At 41.6% G+C, this 16314-nt stretch overlaps 1 protein-coding gene across 1 annotated transcript in view; it reads left to right on the top strand.

The window, feature by feature from the left end:
* The window catches only part of LOC143389794 (tubby-related protein 4-like), a 74204-nt gene that overhangs the window by 25949 nt on the left and 31941 nt on the right, over nt 1-16314 (top strand). Inside the window, exons 4-5 of the mRNA XM_076842599.1 lie at nt 2251-2412; nt 14244-14424. Of these exons, the coding sequence (XP_076698714.1) occupies nt 2251-2412; nt 14244-14424 (343 nt within the window). The remainder of the gene's footprint in view (nt 1-2250; nt 2413-14243; nt 14425-16314) is intronic.

The raw sequence follows: 16314 nt of genomic DNA, 5'->3' as shown, positions 1-16314 counted from the left end.
AGACCTTGGCCTAGAATAAATTCTTGCATTGTGTCCTGAACAAGTTCTTTGACTGGTTTTTAATCTTATCTGACCACCCATAGTGACTCTGCATTCCTATCTGCTCTTTGCCTTTGCTCTCAGGGAGCCTCTGGAACCCCTGTGGCTGCCTTGGCCCTTTCCTTGTCTTTCTGTAACCTATATATATAATTGGGTGAAGTGTGATATGTGACTTGAATATTGTAGATAATAAAAATTAAGACAGGAATAAAAGAACCTGTGATTGCCTATCCTATGACTACCAGGTGACCCATGAGTATTCAGTGAATTACCATTGATGAAAGTACCTGTGAACTGTTTATTGTTCGATAAATTCTGACATTGTGGGAAGATACAAACCTTTTTGTCTATGTTAATGACATAGCACACTCATGACAAACAACCAGCAAAGATACAGAAGATTGGAGCAACACAGTTAACAAACTGGACCTAGTAGATATGTGGAGGTCCCAAGTCTACCAGTTAGAACACAGTTTTTCTTACAGAACATTTAACAATTGACCTGTTCTTGCATAAGAGTCTGTAAACTTTCTATGAAGGGGCAAATATGAATATTTTAGGTTTTGTGGATCAAGAGCCAAAAATCAGGTATTATGTAATGAGAAAACAAATTTTGAAAACTTACTGATGAAATAAAAAAACTTTATGGTTGTTAAAACTTGAATTTCGGGAGTGGGGCAGTAGCTCAGTGGCAGAGTGCTTGCCTAGCATATGAGAGGCACTGGGTTCGATCCTTAGCACCATATAAAAATTAAAAAATTTAAAAAAAACTTGAATTTTGTGAATAACAAAATATTCTGCTATTGATTTTTTTCCTTCAACTATTTTAAACCATTCTTAGTTTGAGTGGTAGACCAACAGAGCTGACAGGCTAGATTTGCCCATAAGTTGTGATTTGTCAATCCTTAATTTGGGTTATAAAGTAAATTTCAGTAGACTTCCAGTGGTAGGTACCATGACTATAGATCACAATCCCATGAGTTCATTGAAACTGGGTTAAAACTTAATAACAAAAAGAGTTAGTAAATTCTTGCATATTTGAGATTTTTAAAAAAATGTGTAGTGAAATAGTTCCTGGGTTAAAAAATACATTTAATGCATGTTTATAAAGCATATATTAAAATTTGTAAGATAGGATTAAAGTGGTAATGTGAGAGAAATGTGTAGCCTTCATCCCCCACCCCCTGCCCCCTCATGCTGGGGATGGAACCCAGGACCTTGCACATACTAGGCAAGTGCTCTACCAACAAGTTATACCCTAGCCCCAGTCTTAATTACTTATACAGCAGAGTCCAAATACCCACAGGTATATAAGAATAGTATAATAATACTGGATAATCCATAGAAGGAATTTACCACAATAGATCATGAGAGAAAAAACAATGTCATTTGGATAGATTCAATACATGCATTTGATAAATTCAGTTGTAAGTAATGTTTTCCACTTAGATTTCTTTACCTTCGTTTTGATCAAGAATAAGGCGGGAGATGTAGCTTAGTGGTCACTGTGCAAACAGGGAAATTTAGTATAAATAAGAGGTCATGGGGAACAAGGAGGGCCCTGGGGGCTTCCATAATTTAACACTCTTCAAAAGCACAGACAATAGCAAGAGGTGGGGAATGCCTACCTAGCACCTGTAAGGCCCTGGGTTTGACCCTAGTACCATAAAAGAGAAAAATTAAAATGTATCCCATTTTGATTGAGAGAATACTATTAGCAAGACTATGAGAGAATATAATCAGAAACTTAGAGCTTTACTATTTTGGTAAATGACCACAGACACTCATGGAGAATCTGTCACCAATCTTAAGGGGAAGGCAATGTGACAGCAGTTAAAAGTAAGAACCCTGGAGCCACAGAACCCTGGGCTTCTTCTCGGCTCTGCCACTCTCTTGCAGTGTGGCTGGGGGAAGATCACGTAGCCCCTGTGTGTCTTGGTTTCCTCTGCAGATGGGGGACAGCACTTTCATGGGCAATTGGTGTGGGGCTTAATGGGTGAATGTCCACACAGTCCATAAAACAGTGCTAACGAGGACCACGCTGCCCCTCACTGCAGTCCCTGGAGTTTTTCTGATGATGCCTTCACTGCGGTTTCTCTTCAGGCCCTCTTGATCTTAGCCGAAAGGCCAAGCTAACGACTCTATCTAGGCTTTGGTAAAAGTGTTTCCCCTTTCAGATCACAATTGACCCTTCTCTCTGTGTGTCTGAAGGTGAGTGATTTCACGTGGAGCCACGATGGGACTCAAGCACTTATTTCGTATCGAGATGGGTTTGTCCTGGTTGGTTCTGTCAGTGGACAAAGACACTGGTCATCTGAGATCAACCTGGAAAGTCAAATCACATGTGGCATATGGACTCCTGATGACCAACAGGTAATGCCTCTGACTCTGCATGTGTAATGGTAAAATCTTGGGGGCTGAGGAGGAAGAAGGGTGTGGGAGAGAGGGAGCTGGTGTGAAAGCCTCTTAAAGATCATCACAGTGGAGAGAACCAACCATCAAGGTAAAAACTAAAACAAAAAGTCTAAATGAAGCATAGATTTTTCCACCAGTAAGGTAACTGAGTTAACATTTTAGTTTATAAAATATTCAAACAAATTTATCTTAAAATTCATATGAACCAATTAATAAATAATGGATATAAAAAAATAATTCACAAAAGAGGAAGTTCAATTAATAACCATGATAGGAAAATATTCATTCTCTGGGGAAATTTTAAAATTAGCACTAGGAGGGTATATTTTTCACCTATTATTAAAAAATAATAAAATGGGCTGGGAATGTGGCTCAAGTGGAGTGCGCTTGCCTGGCATGCATGCGGCCTGGGTTTGATCCTCAGCACCACATTACAAACAAAGATGTTGTGTCCGCTGAAAACTAAAAAAAATAAATATTAAAAATTCTCTCTCTCTCTCTCTCTCTCTCTCTCTCTCTCTCTAAAAAAATAATGATAATAAAATGACACAGGTGATTTACTGATTATGATAAGAATGTAAGCAAGTAAGCATTCTTATTCATTCCTGGTAATAATGTATATTAGACCTTTGGAGAAGCAATTTGGCAGAATATGTTGAAAGGCTTACAAACTACTATCCAACTTTATAATATGCTTTTGGAACTTATCTAAAAGAAACAAAAATGGACAAAATTACCTATAATTATAAAGACATTATATATGGTAGTAAAATTTGTCAACAGCCTTGTCTAAAATAGGAGATGGGGCTGGGGCTGGGGCTCAGCAGTAGCACACTTGCCTGGTGTGTGTGAGGCACTGGGTTTGATTCTCAGCACTGCATATAAATAAATAAAATCAAGGTCTATCAACAACTAAAAAATAAATAAAAAAATAAAATAGAAGAATGATTACATAAACCATGGCATAATCACTTAAAAGAATATACAGTAACTCAATAAATTATAGATTGTGGTTATAAAGATGATATAATAATCTAAAAGAGCTTTTAAGATGTTATGTGGAAAAAAATTAGGATATGAAATGGCATGTGTGTTGTGTTGCCACATCATAAAACAACCAAAAGAAACCCATCCATAGTTGGAAAGGACTGGACAGAAATGAATCAGAATTCCTCAGTAGTTATTTGGTGGATGTGAATCTCTGGTTCATCTTCTACAAAGATGCTTCTCTTTTAGTTGTTTTTTCAGTAGTGCTGGAGATTGAACCCAGAGCCTTGCATTTGCTAGGCAAGTGCTCTACCACTGAGCCACATCCCTATTCTGTGGCTCATCTTCCAAACTCTTAATTTCAAAATTGTTTTTATTATGCCTATTTGGTTTTCATGATAGTATATAATAACTTTATAAAATTACATTTTGATAATTCACTCTTAAAATATAAGGATTGACAGGCTAAAACCTTTGTAAATATAAACCTTATGTTTTATGCCAGAAAATTTCCTACAGAGATTTAAGTTTAGTATTTGTAAAAGCAAGCAATACAATATGGAACTGTAATTTTTGTTTTTGAGCCTCTTTCTTTTTTTTTTTAACTGAATTGCTTTCCTCTGAGCACCACATATTTATTTCATGTTTCCATTTTTTTAATTAAGAAAGGCAAATTTTTTTCTTTCCTTAAAATTAGTATTACTAGATTTATGAGAACATATTTTCAACTGCAAGTTCCTTCCCTTGCTCCCTGCCACACATGTGCGTATTCATAGGAAGCCTTTGGATTTATTGTAAAGCTTTATTATCCCTAGAGTATCCTCATAGAGAAGTCCATGAAGTGCCTTGTACAAAGCACCTGACCTTTCCTGCATCAATTTCCTCCACTGTAAGGACAGGTGTGAATTATTTCCTGCCTCATTCACAGGGCTTTAGTCATGATCAGATGAAGGAACAGATGTGAACGTACTTAAAAATAGGTTTCACATCCTTCCTCTCACGAGCCCATGTGCCTTCACCTCGTGGTCCCTTGATAGGCTGTGCCAGCCCGTGTCCTCAACAGACTGCACACTTACCTTGTAACAGGTATAGGTCCCACTGGAGATGCCCCAGTGAGTGAAACATCGCTCCTCCTTTGGAATGCTTGTGGATCTGTGGAGGAGACAGATGATAAGCATACTGCCATTGTGCCTGGTGGAGGTCCTGCCAGTGGAGCAGACAGACCCTAAGCTATCTAGAGGGTGGGGTATGCCACATGAATGTGGCATGTGGTAGAGCCTGGGGTATCCATTCTCTCAGGTTAGATTTGAAGCAGTGGACACTGACCAAAGGAGCCCACAGTGCTGTGGCTGTGGCTATGGGAGCCATGAGGCATGCTGACATGCATGGCTTGTTCTGTAGTTTGCAGGCATCTGCAAGGGCAGAGCCTGTATGGTGGGGGGCGGGGGTGGGGGGGTTCAGGACCAGACCCTCTGCCCTGATGATTGCTGTCACTCCCAGGCAGGATTTATACTCAGCAAAATGTTCCACTGTCTTTCAAAAATGGTTTGCAGGGCACAGAAGCATGATGATTCATGGACAAACTTAGCATAGAGAGAAGGTGGTTATTGGATATCCTGGCAGTGATAATAATATTGGGAATCCAACAAGTTAAACAAATTTGCTGAACAAAATTCAACATATAAATTTTGGGGCACATTTAGCCCATAACAAACTAATAAAAATTACACCAGAGAACACAAAATTCATAGAAAAAACAACGACATAAACTCAGCTTGATAAACTTAAGGCAAATTTATAAATAGAACAGTATTTGTAGGGCTTGGGGGAAAAACAAAATGGCATAAATAGAAAATGACAAAGAAATAAATATAAATATGATAGGAAAAAATATCTGTGGCTCCTACATTGATCCAGAGTAATGCAGCAGAGAAGCCCTTGATTCACGGCCTAACTTGTATGGACAAGATGTTTCATTTCCTCTACGTTCTCCAGGGGTTGGTAGGAGACCATATCCCTTGATTTATGAAAGGGCTTTGAGATGGAGGTATTTGAAGCTGTCCTTCCAGCACATTTTGGGTCTTAGTGGCCATCTGTGCACTGAAGAATTCTGCTGAGAGCTTGAGATGTAAAAATGGTGACATTCTCCGGCATGTTCCTGGGACGACCATGACTCTCCTCAGAGAGCAGAGACTAACTGGCATGTCTGTTTCCCCTGAGAACAGGACTAAAGGGAAAAGCCTCAAATTCAAATTTCAGGGATTCAGTTCAAATAAAAAAAATTATTTATTAGCTGTTCTCAGCGCACACAGTATGGGAAGAAACTTCTTTGATTCCTGGCGTTCTTGGGAGAGCCCTAAGAAGTTCCTCAGTGCCTTCTGCTATGGGGGACAGGGCTCTACAAGAAATGTGCTTGTGACTTTGTTCCTTTCTCATCTCTGGACTCCATTCCTCCCAGAGCTCCTGCATCATGGCACTTACATACTGTGGCTACCCGAACCATCTTTTAAAAAAGTAATTTCAGGAGAATTTCAAGGCATTCAAATGTACACATTTAGGAAAGTCAGCAACAGCTGTGTTCTCCCACGGTGGGTGTGGCCTGGTCAGATGGGAGTGCTTGTCTTGCCAGCATGTGTGGCTTCCCTCCCTAGGCAGCACTTCATCCAGCACCCTCAGTTCACCTGTCTTCTGCTCAGGCTTACCTGCAGCTCTCCTAGCCACAGGTGCACAAGTAACCTCATCTCTGGGCTGTGGTCCCCGCTGAGGTCTTCCTAGCAGCCTGGTGCTTCACTGCACTGCCCCTCCTCTGCCTGGTGCTGTGGGCAGTGATTCCCTTGCAGCCCTGGGTGCTGTTCTCCAGCAACACCTGCCCTCTCAGCTGGATCTCGCCTCTTCCCAGCCTCCCACCTCTGCCTCCACTGCTTCCTCACTGACACTCCCTCATGCTGTGTCTAGGCTCCAAGTTTGGGCCCCTTCCCTGTTTTCTTTCCTCTGGGCACCTGTTGGAGATATTAATTGGTGAGAAATGAACTGTCACAGATAACTCACATAGTCAGTGTGTAAATGAAAGAATATTCACTTACTTTTAAAATATAAGGCTGTGACGGAAGTAACAAATTAGAACTCAAGGAAATTTGCTACTTTCCCAAATGTAGTCCAAGTAATAAATGATTCTTAGGGTTTTTAAATTGTATGTATCCTTCTTCTTTAATTGAATAAAATAAATTTCATTAATAATAACATAATTTTTCTTAATTTATGAAAATTTTTAGTATGTCATAAAAAGTAAATAAAGAACCCACAAATTTTGCATCACTTTTTAAATACTCCTCCCTTTTTTTCCCTTGCTATTTTCTTATATCAAATCCCAGGCAGTGTTGTCAGGTCAGTGTCACAGCCCGGCTGTTCTTCATAGCAGGGAGGGTCCTTAGATGTGGGTTTGCCTGTGGCTCTGGGCAGTGTCCATCAAGGAGATGGATATTCCTCCCTAAGATTTGTTTTGTCTTTCATTGTAAGGGGATTATAAAGGGAAGTTTAAAAAGTAATATAACCCTTTGCTTTCTCAGCTAAAAACAGTTTTATAAACCAAAATAAGTTGCTGAGATTTAACACATAGGTAATAACTAACACACTAGACCCCGCTTGATAGAAAAAAGTCAAACATGGCAAACCCCCAGGTCAGTCACAGTTCATTATTAGCAGGCAGGTTTCACTAGCTGTAAGAAAACATTTCCCCTGCTGGCCCTTGAAGGCCCGCTCCCTCATCTCCAGCCCTGCTCTAGTTCCAGGAGCCTGCAGGCTGGGAATCCTGTGGTATAGGTCATTACTCCCCTGGAAAGACTCAAAAGCTGGTGTTCAACAATAAAAGAGGAGGGTAATCTCTCTCATACAGACTCTTGAACTAGATTGTTTCCCTTAAAAAATAACCACAAAACCTCCATGTCTGTGCTGAAGATCCTTCTTGTACACCATCTGTGAGTAGGTTAGAGGACCTGTTGTATAGAACTGCTGGCTCATAGCTCAGGGAGCACAGTTTGCTCGTGAGATTAAACCAGTGCTGGGATGATCCTCCTTCCTCCCTCCCCACCAGATCTGTGCATGACTTTGTTGTAGCACGTGCATTGCAAAGGGAGAGGCCCAGGTTTATTTTAAGCCCCAAACTAAACATATATAGGATGGTTCTTGACAAAATAGGCAAGAAGTACATGAATCATCACAGTTAAGGAAGAGTGGAAGCTACTCAGGAAAGAAGTTGGGAGATGGCCTCCCACCCTTCCTGGCTTTCTTTATCCAACTATTATGCCATTTTGCTTCTTGATGCTTCTTTTTATGTGTGTATTCTGGAAATTTTGTTGAACTCTTTGTGGGAGTAAATGTTTCTTTAGCAGAAACAGATGTGGCTACTGGATTTATACTCTGTCTCATTTTCTTTGTGAGTGTTGTTTTGATTACTGACAGTGACAACTAAGATGTTTGGAAGCGCAGTTGCTCTGTACTATCTTTGGACTCAGATCATTGATGAATCACTGAAGATTCAGTATAGATGAATTAATTATAAAATACACTAAAAATATTTCCTGAAATTTACATTGAACAAATTAGATTCGGGGTGGAAGACGGGAGGAGATTATTCATATTCACTGGCTTTCTTTACATATACCTTCTTAAAGGTAGTTTCTTGCTTATTTAGTGTTAGATTTTCTTTTTAATTTTTTTTAGTTATAGATGGACATAATACTTTTATTTATTTTTATGTGGTGCTGAGGGTCAAACCCAATGCCTCACATACATTAGGCAAGCACTCACCACTGAGCCACTACCCCAGTTCCATAGATTTTCTTTGTGTGTTTTTATTAGTACCACATCATGATGATGGCCTTGGTTTTGACTCAAAAAACCTTTCCTAAATGCCAATGTTTGGCCAGGTGGCTAAACTATAGACTGGGTCTTTTTAGGATTCCCTCTGGTGTTCCTGTGGAATTGCAGTGACTGTCCTTTCTCTCCTCTGTCCTCAGCAGCCCATGTAGCATCGCTGCCCTCAGCACAGAGTGCATACTGTGGCATGCTGGGAGGAAGCAAGGTGTGTGCTCTACTCAGGCCCCTCAGAGCCCTCTTTCCAACTGCACCTGACCTCACAAGAACTGCAGGATCTGCATACAAATGGCTTGATTCACACCCTCTTTCCCCTCCTGCCCTCCTCCATAAATTAATAGCTTGAACAAACACTGGCATCACTCTGACATCACTTCTAACATCTCAAGGCTATGTCCCTAGAATGATGACACCAGCCCCTTTCAGTTCCTGCCTGGGAAAACTCAAGGCTGCCAAGAAAACTGACTCTCCCAGCCATCACCTGAAGATTGGGCCCCATCTCCTGTCACTGTGGGAGGGCAGGGGCCTAATTATGATAAGCCCTGGTTAGCAGACCTCGGAGTTTGAATCACATTGACAAACCCCTTCCCACTTTTGTTCATTTCTGCTCTCTTCAGGCCCTTGACACGTCCCCTCACTCCTTCATTCCAGTCAACTCTGCACAGAGGGAAGTAAAATTAAGCTCATGTTGAACTCTTGTCCCTGCCACAGCAGTTATCACCCATTAAAACCTGTTCTGCCTGGTGTGACCTGTGTCAGGCCTCGTTTGTTGGCACCCATCATGAGTGCTACAGGGTCTGCTCCCATCATTGTGCCAACGGCCATGGCTTACATCCCCGGAAGTCCACCCAGCCCTTGGGTGAAGACCCTTATTAGTAGCCACGGGAAAAAGTTACTTTCATCATATTTAGAAACATTTAGACGTATTTTAAGGAGTTGTAGCATTTGAAATAGGAAGGGTTAGAGAGTTCATATGTTGTAGCTTTGTGGCAGATAGGAGATCAGCACTCAGGCAAAATGGGCACTGTTACTAGGTAAGTAGGTGTCACCCTGGGACTAGCCCCACTGCCCTGCCCCCACCCTCAGTCATTGGTGTGGGAAAGATAGAGCATTTCCATGTTCCAGAAAACACATGATGGAAAGGCCCTTTCCGCTGTCCCTCAGCAGCCAGTGCACTTCCTGAGGCATGTGCTTCTAGTGGTATTTGTCCTGAAGATGTTCTCACTGAGGCCACTTTTTATCACCCCCATGGTCAGACTGCTCCTTTTCACAAACCTCAGAAATTGCCACATGTTTTCAAGGTTGGATAAACTTTACAATGGAATTTGAAGATTTGGGGAGAAAATATTCTAGTAACAGGAATTATTTAATAAAATTAAATTTGAGGCCTGAGGCAGATAGCATATCTCCTCTGAAAATCTTCAAACATGGGATAGTCTCTCGTCTTTATGCATTAGTTTTCAAGTGGTCTTTTCTGCAGAAAAGAGGTGAGATGACTTTAAAATTACATGTTTAGCCCAAAGATACACATTTAGAAGTGAGTATTACAGTCAACTGTGAAATAACATTTCATATCTCTTGGGCGGGGGAAAGGAAATATTTTTTTTGAGTGAGCAATTCTGTCATTTTCAGCTGTCTGATTTCAATAACTGTTTATTTCATTGCAAAAATGTCAGACCTGGCCTTGAAGCACCTCTGAAGGCAAGTGTTCTGAAACTCAAAATGGAGATCTTTAAAACAAAGAAAGGAAGAAAGAAAGAGCAGGAAAAAAAAACAGCCATCCTCTGACAGCATTTAGACACAGGCTCCTTTTAGAGGGAGGGAGGGTTGCTGTGGCTGTCCTCTCAGTCCTGCATCCTCGTAGCCAGTTCAGCTGTCTTCTACCAGCAGAGTTTAGGTTTCTAGTAGGAATTTGTCATGCCTCCTTCAGGAACTAGATCCAGTGTTGGTACTCACACTCCATTACAAAAGAACTAAACATTTATGGTACTTTACCTTTTGAAGTTGAAATTTCTCAATGTAGTTTTATTCAAGAATTTAGATGAGTACCATATCAAAGATAACAGTGCTGGAGAGATGCCACTGCTTCCCAGACACATCTTCCGAATGATTTGGCATTCTCTCCCTACCCGCCTTTGGTTCATGACTTGGTTCATTTTAAACTACTGGTAATAATTGTGTTTGTTTAAAAATAATCACACCTAAAAATAGCTTAAAATGGATTATTACATTGAAAGGAAAAGATTATATATGCATACCATAATTGCATTGCTCTTAAAAATTTCCTTGCTGGAAAATAAAATAAACCCAAAGAGACAGCCATTGAAGTGGTATGGCCTGACCCACACATCTCTGCCAACTTATGTGGTCTCGGGGTACACATCACAGAAGGAACATTGTACCTGCCCTGTGGAGCCTACAAGCCATAAAAGGAAACAGCATGAAAATAGAGGACAGAGATTTACATAATTCATCATCGATAGTGTTTCAGGAACCAGTTTCATAGGAAGATTTGAACATTGGTTTCTAGTTTTCAGAAGAAAGGGAAAGTTTTCATTTGTAAGAAATGTTGGGCAGGAAATCAATTTTAGTCATTGAGCATCTAGTCAGGACAGCAGCATGTGACAAGCCAGGAGTATAGACCTGCCATCAAAAAGCTTATGGTTTACAGGGAAACAGGCACACAATATCAGAGCCAGGTTCAGAGTGTTGGGGAACCATGGTTCGCGGGAGATTAATTCTGTCTGATGGGTCTCTAGAGCCCTTCACCTGAGCTCTCCGAGTACTTGTTAGATACTAGACATTACCTGGGACACTGGAGATGAAACACAAGCCACACTTTTAACTGGAAGGGAGCTGGTTGTGTGCTTGCTTGAGATAAAGATACTAACACACTTCATTTTGAATATGTTGACTTCAGTGGGCCTTGGGCATATCCAGGGGAAAATGACCCCGAGGCAGCTCTTTGTATAAGTCTGGGACTCGGGGAAAAGCTTGGCAGGGTGTCAGCTGTGAATGGAGTCTGTGGTACTGTGGGTCTGGTTGTGCTCTCTTAAGAGAGAGGAGGACTTAGGACCATCCCTGAGGAGTATTAAAGGATTACCTGAAGGGTGGGTTGTACCTTGTAAGGGACCCCCAGCTCCAGCCTGTCTCAAGCTGGCTCATTGCCCAGGATTAGGGAGCAGAAGCAGCAGAGATTGATGCCTTTGCCATGTGTGTATTCATTATTCTTAGACTCTCTGTCTGGTTCTCATGAAGTTCTTTGCTTGCATAAGCTTTATCTCATTGGAGGTTTTTAGGCATGGAAACAACTTATAATGAAGAGGAGATTTTTTTAAAATCTGATTTCATGTTTTACCAGTGTTTGTCACATATCTGTGATGAACTTGTTCCAAAACAGAGTAGCTTCCTCCTTCACTGCTGACAACCAGACTATAAGTGCTTCTTTTTCCATTTTTCTCCCATTTTAATCACAGACTGTCTTTCTATGGGAGCCGTAGTTGGTATGGATTAATGGTGGGGGATCTAGAGACTGTTTTTTTGTTGTGTTTTGCTTTAGTGTGATGCTGAATTCAGGAATGATGTGTCTGTTTTTCTATCTGGTATCTGTTCCTTTTTCTCTAAAATGGAAAAAAAAAATCTGAGCATTACTCAGAACAGAGACATACCCACCCTTCATTCACACACACTTTACCGCACATCATGCACAATGAGAGGTTCCGGGAGACACTGATGAGCAGCGCTCACAGGGTTCAGGTCTCAACTTGGACCACTGTAACAAGATGCCACAGACCTGGTGGCTGAAACAACTGAGGGTGGCCTCACAGTTCTGAGGTTTGAAGGTTGAAAATGCCAGACATTACAGGTGAGGGCTCCATTCCTGCTCACAGATAGTTGCCCTTTCCCTGTGTCCTCACCCGGCCTTCCCTCAGTGGTCGATGGTGGAGAGAGAAGCCACGCAAGCTCAGATCTCTTATCACAAAGGCCCCACTCTCAAGGCCTCATCTACATCTAATCATTTTCCCAAAGCCCTGCCTCCAAATACCATCAACATATAAATTTGGTTGGCGGAAGGTACACAACATTCAGTCCATGCTCTTAGAAGCTTATACTCTGGTATGGAGTCGGAAGGAAACCAAATACCATAAAGTAAAGACAGGAGAACAATAGCAAATGTTCCAAAGGGAAGACTCGGGGGTGTTAGGAGGACCTATAGCAGGGAGGGCTCTGGGAAGTTGTTGGAATTGGTAAATATAAGTCCTAACTACTTTTGAAGAATAATTGTTTGCTGGCATCTGCTAATGAATTATTTTCATCAATAGAGTCTTATATGATAAAACAATCCTTTCACCTACTATGAAGGTTCATAGGTACCTTTTCAAAATAGTGAATAGGCCTGGGGATGTAACTCAGTGGTAGGGTGCTTGCCTGGCATGCGGAGGCCCTGGGTTCCACCCCCCACACTCACACCCATAGTGAAGAAATGAGAATGTAGACTAGCCTGTTCCATGCACATCACCCATAGCACTAGTGGCACATTGGGATTCCCACACCTCTTTCACCTGTAAAACATGTAAATTGTACATCTCAGGTAAAGTTTTGAGAAAACACATTCTCTGTTTATTGTTGTTGAAAACTGCTGGACAGGCACATTAAACATCTGCCCTGGGCTGGGGTTATGGCTCAGCCGTAGAGCGTTCACCTTGCATGTGCAAGGCCCTGGGTTCGATCCTCAGCACCACATAAAAATAAAAGTTAAAAAAAAAGTCTGCCTTCCAGAGCTGAATTCAGCAGGTCTATGAGCCCTGAGGTCTCCATCCCTGAGACTGTGTTGGATGAGAGCTTTGTAGATATGCCATGCCATTGAATACTTATTATTCTATTGACAGCTAGAACTCCAGCTCTTTCTAAAATGAATTTCACAGTGTTTCAAAGCAGTTTCATCTGCTTTTCCTTTATGCAGTATACACTAATGAACTCATCATTGCTCTGGGAGAAATTATTTTAACCTTCTTTTAGTGTTCATTCATTAAAATATAGATATTGATTAATAGAATATTTGATAAATAGTTGGTTTCTTCTAAAACAACTCTAAACAGCTCTGTAATTCTATGAACTTAATACTGCTTAAGCGCACCATGTTTTCCCTGGCAGTTAGTCTATCTCAGTCATCAGCAGAATTGCCTTCCATTGTCACTGACTGTAATTCATTCATTTCACACACAAAAAAAATGGTTATGAGTGCCCACTGGGCACCCAAACTGCCAGGTGCCAAGATCCAGCTGTGCCATATGCTGTAAGGAGGTTATGTCAGAAGCCCAAGAGCAAAGAGAAGCAAGGACAAAGAGGCCTCGAGTAACTTTCTCTGGGTGTAAGTTCTAGCCTTTCTAGTCAGGCAGCCAGCCTGGCCTGATCACTTCGTGGTATGGTCAGCCTATTTGACTTCTCCCAAGTTGTTTGAGTCTATAAAATGATTTGAGTCTATAAGTGATTTGTGTGGTATATATTTTCTCTTTGGCCAACAAATTTAAACATTTTCTTCTAAAGTTAAGAGAATTATAATAAATCTCTTTTTTTATTTTTATTTTCCAGAAAAGTAAATTAATATTGTCTTTTCTTAACCCTTCTTCAATGAAAAAACACAAAACAGAAATAAATTTTGCTGGTGTCATTTGGAAATGTCCATACAACCTAAGGTGTTCATTTTGCTGTTAGTTCATTTTTCAATATTGGAGGTCTAGAATTCTTGCAATAATGGCCAGCTGAGTGTTTGCTATTTAATATTTTAAGTCACTCTCAGTTACTTCACTGTTTTTTTTTTTTTTTAGTCTAAATATATTTTATCCTAAAACCAGTTGATACAAACAAGGTTTGCCAGAAACCACAGCACTTTGTCCTACTCAGTCGAGGCTTCTGGTCCTTGGTTGCAGGTGCTGTTTGGCACGGCCGACAGGCAGGTAATTGTCATGGACTGCCACTGCAGGATGCTGGCCCACGTCCTCCTGCATGAGTCTGACGGCATCCTCAGCATGTCCTGGAACTACCCCATCTTCCTGGTGGAAGACAGCAGCGAGAGTGATACCGACTCAGACGACTACTCCCCTCCCCAAGGTAGCCAGCTCGCTGGCCCTCTCTTTCTTACTCATTTAACAGACCGGAGCACCATAAGGAGAAAGAATTGATTTGGAAAAGAAAGGGTGAAGGTTTGCCATTGCGGCTCTCTAACTTACTGGGAAGGGTTCTTGAACTGAAATGCAAGGCACAACTGGCCTGATCTCCCCTCTTGGTGTGACTGCTTCCTCTCTGCTGTCCCTTTTCTCAGGATCAGGGTGAAGTTGATTATGCCCCATGGGATTAGGTTTTCTTAGATGTAAAGAATAAAGATGGCTCTTCCTGTGTCCCTGGGGTGCTGTGGGGTTTTGCTGCTGAGCAGGAATAAAGAGCTTTAAGATGGAGAGTTCTGTGGAGTTAAGTAGCTTCATGTGTGGCGTGGACAGATCCCTCAGGGTTCTGAAGCCTGTAGCTTTACTGCATGAGAAGAGAATCAGTTTTGCCACAGTGAAGGCCAGGGTCTGGGCCATATTTCATGCCTGTGTTTTCTCCTGATTCAGGCAGAAGCTAAACCCCTTCTCAGGTCACATGATCCCCCCCAACCCTCCGTGACCTCACTGTGATACCAGACACTCTTGGTGGGAATTGCTTTAGGCAACTCCAGCCTCTTCTGCTCAAGCAGTGTGTTTCATCTCTCCTCCCCTTAGAAGACCAAAAAAAGTAGAAGGAACCCTCTGGTGTGGTTCTGCCCTTCACCAGAGTCAGTATGCAGCACTGGCCTATATCCTTTGCCAGAGTCCCATACTCTGCACCCACCAAAATTTTTTTAAGAAAAATATATTATGACACAGTGGAAGGGATTGGCCCCTTAATTAGAAATGGTCACACTGTTGCAGGCTGTTGTCCTGGACAGTTTCTGACCTCTCCTGCCACTTCGGGCCTGTCATCCTAGGAGGAACTGGTGCAGAAAAAAATTGGAAGTCACCCCCATCAGCCTCTGTCTCCACTGGTACTTCTCCCTCTTGTCACAGAGACAGAAATAATATGGTATGCTTCCCAGCAACTTGCATGTTGTGTGAAGGATGGTTTCCCACGTGAAAAGCATTAAGATTGGCTGTAGGGTTTCCAGATCACTGGGTCTTGAGAGGGAGAGATTTCCTAGTACCTATACATCCACTTGGATGGTGACTTTCCTTTTCCAAATAGACAACAGCGTCAGGTGAATCATTGGTCATATTTCTACAGTCTCTGAGCAAGAAAGTCAAAATATGGACTCAGCTCAGAACTCCTTTCTAGTAGGGTGAATTTAGATTCACTCAAACCATTTTATTACTGGAAGAAATGGGATCCAGAGACCAGATTTACAAAGCAAGTCCAGAGTCAGCCCAAGACATTAGTCAGTCCATGGTGCTCCTCTAGCCAGTTACCCTTCTCAGAAGCAGGGAGCACTTTAGGGGATGACAGGTATTTGCATTTCAGATGTAACAATATTCTTGGTGGCTTAGAGAATTGGAGTGCAGAGGTAGGTATAGTGCAGTGTCTTAGCATGAAGACATTAAGTCAGGTGAATATCAGGCAGGCCACCCTGGATGGCTGCTGGAGTTGAGCTCATGTGACCATGATACTTTCTGAAAGAGCCCTGCCTCATCCAGGTATGTAGAGGGACTTTCACTTTCTCAAATAACATGTGGAAGACCCAGTCCATAGCCCCTCACATACAAGCACTCCTGGAATGTGCAAAGCAGGATTTTCTTTATGGTGGCCAGGTGCTGCGTATATAGCACATCCAACTTCAGCCTTCTTTCCAGATTTTCAGTCTCTTATGGGAAAAACTTAAGCGGGAAAGAACTGATTGTGACTACTGTGGTTGCTTATTGCCTTCAACATTCAATGAAAGAGCATTTAGTATTGAAAAGAGCTTTTTTTGATGCTTTGGACCCAAATTAAGAA

This window comes from Callospermophilus lateralis, unplaced genomic scaffold (assembly GCF_048772815.1).
Source record: "Callospermophilus lateralis isolate mCalLat2 unplaced genomic scaffold, mCalLat2.hap1 Scaffold_65, whole genome shotgun sequence".
NCBI classification, from domain to species: domain Eukaryota; kingdom Metazoa; phylum Chordata; class Mammalia; order Rodentia; family Sciuridae; genus Callospermophilus; species Callospermophilus lateralis.
Note: the sequence above shows the minus strand (reverse complement) of the source record. Positions and strands in the feature narration are given on the sequence as shown.